This window comes from Ipomoea triloba, chromosome 7, assembly GCF_003576645.1.
Source record: "Ipomoea triloba cultivar NCNSP0323 chromosome 7, ASM357664v1".
Taxonomy (NCBI): Eukaryota; Viridiplantae; Streptophyta; class Magnoliopsida; order Solanales; family Convolvulaceae; genus Ipomoea; species Ipomoea triloba.
Window position 1 is genome coordinate 15,800,488 of NC_044922.1, and position 4,819 is coordinate 15,805,306.

At 34.8% G+C, this 4,819-nt stretch overlaps 1 protein-coding gene across 1 annotated transcript; it reads left to right on the forward strand.

Annotated features, from left to right (window-relative positions):
* Window positions 1-2,792: 2,792 nt before the first annotated feature.
* Window positions 2,793-3,441, forward strand: LOC116026005 (auxin-induced protein 6B-like). The gene is made up of 2 exons (XM_031267449.1): window positions 2,793-2,959; window positions 3,086-3,441. Exons 1-2 carry the CDS (start codon window positions 2,897-2,899, stop codon window positions 3,419-3,421), a joined length of 399 nt encoding a protein of 132 aa, XP_031123309.1. The 5' UTR covers window positions 2,793-2,896; the 3' UTR covers window positions 3,422-3,441.
* The last annotated feature ends 1,378 nt before the right edge of the window (window positions 3,442-4,819 follow it).

The window sequence follows — 4,819 nt, forward strand, 5'->3', positions numbered from 1 at the left end:
CTAAGGTAGCCGTAATGTTTTGTCCGTCTATGAATGACCACATGTCCGTGCATGCGTTAGTACAATATATACACAGCAACCATGCCATCTCAACCTCAATAAGGCAAAAATTTGTACAAGATCGTATTACGGATTCTTTTCCGTGAGATGAGTGAGAATGTAATACTTATATCGAAAAATGTAATACTAATCAGGAATAAAATATTTGTTACTGAGAAAATTGATACTTTTGAAGAAAAAATTGAATATCTTTACATTTTGATTTAAAAGTACTACATTTTCCCTCAAACGTGTTACACTTTCTTAAGTAACAGATACTTTATTTCTAATTAGTATTACATTTTTCAGTATAAGTATTACATTTTTAAATTGACCCGACCCGAATTCATGAGATGGTCTGCCCGGAGAGTAACTCTCTCAATAATGCTACAATAATGACTTATGGGTTGTTTGGGCTGAGGATACATGTATGCATATCAACATGGCATGCGTAATGCATCTATCTGGATGGGTTGTTTCAACAGTTCAACTTACGAGGAACCATTCATGTTAACATTGATAATTCATATCGACATGGGATGCGTCTACTGCATTCTTTGACTGGTGAAATTTGAAATTCAATCCTCACCTCTTATATCTTGGAAAATTTTGGCAAAATTGATTGTGCTGACCCATTATTTTAAGTGAGGTTCAGATTCTCCTGATGGAGAAGCAGACTAATTTCAAAATTTACAAATTGAAAATGGTTAATGAGTGAATGAACAATTGATTCTGTATATGACACATTTTCACAAATGTTAATTATATTGTTAGAAGGATATTCCTTGTTTGTGTTTATTACTTGAAAGTTTTCTAGATGGATTGAAATTGAAATTTACATTCATTACTATTTTAAGGATCGAAATTGTTTTTCTTTCTCTTTCTCATATTTTGATATGATCTAAAGTGATTACGCATGGGAGAGGTAACCAATTATAAGGTTAATTACAACTTTACTTTAAAAAAAAAAAAAAAACTATCCCAAAAAAAAGATAAAAGATTTAAATAAGTTTGACTATTTTAAAATGTTTAATTAGACCATTGAATTTCAAATTTTTTAAAAATAAACTCTTGAATTAAAAAATATTTTGTAACAATTTATTGTATCTTAAAAAAAAATTGGGGCTTCAATGCTCCTAGCACCCTTAAATGAAAACAAATTAGTTTTAAAAAAGTGTGTGTCACCCTCTTTGAATTAACCGAATTGAATTATCAAATCAATTCTTTGAGAAATTTTTAATTTTGAATTATTGTGAAAAATTCATACATTTACATATATTGATGTTATGTTGTGGTCTGTGGACAAAACCTAAAGCATGCATGTAATTTTGTGGCGGGTGCATTTACGTGTACGAACAAGAATTCGGGTCTGGCTTTATTAGCTATTCCCAAATTTATTTTTCACGCGGCAGAAAATAAACATGAAGCCATGAACGCATGGGTTAGATCAGAGGATTTTTTTTTTTTTTTTAATTCAAAGCCAACCAAAAAAAGGTAGATTATAAATCAAAGCAGAAATAGAGTCCGGAGAGATATAGCCACAGTACAAAGAGTTAGCTTGGGTAAAAGGCTAAAAATTGAAGAATCAAGAGTATGAACGCCTAGATTAGCAGTTTTAATTTAGGGACCAAACTAAATGAACAATGACTAAAAGACGACATAATAGACATGCAAGCATCAATAGAAAAGACAATATAAGAAAAAGGTCAATGTGACCTTGAAGATAAAAAATGCTGAAGATTGGAGTGTATAGGACCATAGATAAGACACCATGGACTTTGAGCCACAAAAGCACCTCTTTACAAACCAAAGACTCGGCCATAAGCGAGGAGAAGCAGTCCGATAGAGATCCGTTGAAGGCCGCCGCAAAAGAGCCGTCCGGTGAATTAATTTATTGAATGTGGTTCAATTAGACAACTACTTAAAAGTTTGGTATATTAATGCTAAAGGATTTAATTTCAAATCCTATTATGAAAAAAAGTTGAATTTTACTTGTGACGGTATGTAAATAAATAATAAATGGGCATGGGTGTGATTGTAATTTCTGTTGAAGTATCGTTACATTGATTTCATATAGAGTATTTGAATAGAAATTGTTAGGCGAAAGCTTAGAAGGTCGAGTCCAACATCCTATAAGCGAAACATAACGCTTACTGCAAGTCTACAACATAAGTATAAGTAAAAAAAATTATATCTTCAGCTATAACATTTTTCGTAATTTTAAATATGATAATTAGTACTCCTTATTAGAGTAAATCACGGGATTATTAGAATCATAATCCGGTAAGGGATCTGGTTGGGAAACCATGACGACCACCCCTAATATATATCATAACATCATACTAATCCTTCTTTTAGTCAAGAAATAATTTATTATATCTTCATCTTATTCAAATAAAATAATAAATAAAAAAATAATCCTAACCAAGTTAGTCAGATTATATTGTTAACTTGATAAAATTGACTCTCAACACATAAAGAGGACCCTTCTCAACACATAAAGAGGACCCTTGCACACAGAAATGTAAGCTATGTCACTCAGTAACATTTTAAAAATATAAAAATAAAATGAGGTAGGTACCATAGAAAGATACTATATACTATACGCGTGTTTATTTGTTAATAAAACCAAACCTCATTCACATGCAATTGTCTCCTCTGATCTTATCCTGCCCTCTTCACTGTTACTAACACTCTGTGACTCTAATATATATAGCCCACTCTAGCATGCTTATATGCAACCTCAATTCAACTCTTTCTTCATTTACTACAAAAGAAATAGATATATGTACCCAAAAAGCTGATCGATCATGGCAAAGTTGTCCAGATCAAACGGCAAGAAAAAGAATATAATGGCATGAAGACAGTGGTAGAAATGTTTCAAAAGAGTTTTCTATCAGACAAGAGGTCAATGACAAACCATGATACGGCACTCATGCCAAGACCCTAACTCCACCACAAAAACTAACTCATGAGTGGAGGTTTGGCCCCAACTTAAGTACCACTCCACAATCTCTTGTGGAGCCGATGTGGGATCGTATCAAACCATTTTGATGAGTTCGAGAACTCAAAGGATCATGTGGCTAATGACGTTAAAGAAGGGCATTTCGCGGTGATGGCGGTGGACAATGATAAGCTCATGAGATTCATCGTTCCTCTGAGTTGTTTGAGGCATCCAACTTTCTTAAGGTTGCTGGAAAAAGCTGCAGAGGAGTATGGGTTTGAGCATAAAGGTGCACTCATGCTTCCTTGCAGGCCAAGTGAGCTGGAGAGGATTCTTGAATTGCCAAGCAATATAATGGAAGAGCAGATTGGAACTCTTGTACAAGTCAAGAGCTTGTATGTCCAATTTCATTTAATTTGTTTTTTAATAGTTAATTAATACAATTCAATTTTGATCAACATTCTGAAACATTTTATGTTAAAAATGTTTAGTTGTGTTTCTTGACACTTACAACATAATTTCTCCATACAAATAGTTTAATGGTGCTCTATTTTTTTGAAAACCAAAGGAAAGCTATATATTAAATACTGAATAAAGCAGAAATACAATCCGGTGGTGAAGATACCCATGAACCAAGGACACACTCAGAACCAGCCGCCCGCGCAAGAGCATGAGCCACGTGATTCGCTGAACTACGGATATGGCGAATGCTAACATTCCCAATATCCCTAAGAATACTATGACATTGCTTAACAATAGCACCTACATACGAGAAGTCTAATAATAATGAATTAGAAGCAAGACAGAAATTTAAACTGATTCCAAAATAAAACTACTATGACCAAAACAGCCTCCTTTGCCGCCATAGATTCGGCTAAATAGGGGTCATTACCACAACTGAGACGACCGCTAATCGCTGCCACAAAAGCACCATTATGATCTCGAAGCACAGCCCCATAACCAGCACCATCCGTAAATACAGCCGCATCAACATTACACTTAAAGAACATTTACTAGAGGAGGCACCCATATGCAACCAGCCGTACTGTCTTGCGCTTCAGTGGATGGAGATAAATGTTGTTTCCATATTGAACACCATGAAGCCACTTGTGTCCGCAAGCCATATTGAAAACCTGATCCCTAGATTAGTAAAATACGACCTATTAATCGTATGGCAAATCCGATTCCTTAGATCGGTAGAGTTCGGATGACCCCTGTAGTCCAAAAGACTGTGCTTAAAGTTTTACTCTTTTTCCTTGACTAGGATTTTTTCCCGTTGGGTTTTTTCTTAGTCCAAGGTTTTTTAGCGAGGCAACCGGCATAAGTCACAGATTATATGGTCAGCTTTCAGCTCGAACTCTTCCTCATTGGCTCTTAAAATTGTGCTCTTTTTTCCTTGCCTATGATTTTTTTCCCATTGGGTTTTTTCTTAGCCCAAGGTTTTTAACAAGGCAACTAGCGTGAGTCGCGGACTGTAAGGCCAGTCTTCCAGCTCGACCCCTTCCTTGTTGACTCGACGTCAGGGCTCGGACTGGGGGGCTACTTGATAGAGATTATACCCCGAGTGTACGATTTACTATACGTTATACGATCCTAGGTCGGTCAAGATTCAGGTCAAGGTCGTGTGATGGGGTATAATCTCTATCATATACTATTAATAAAAAGTTAAAAACAAAATCCTCAATTTTAACTTCCCGCCCAAAACACTCCCTATACTATTAAAGTTTGCGTAATATTGTAAAATATGGTAATACAATTCATATTCGTACTACAATTGTACATTAAACTATGGTAATACAATCTCTAATAGAATATGTTCTTTCATACTTTCATATT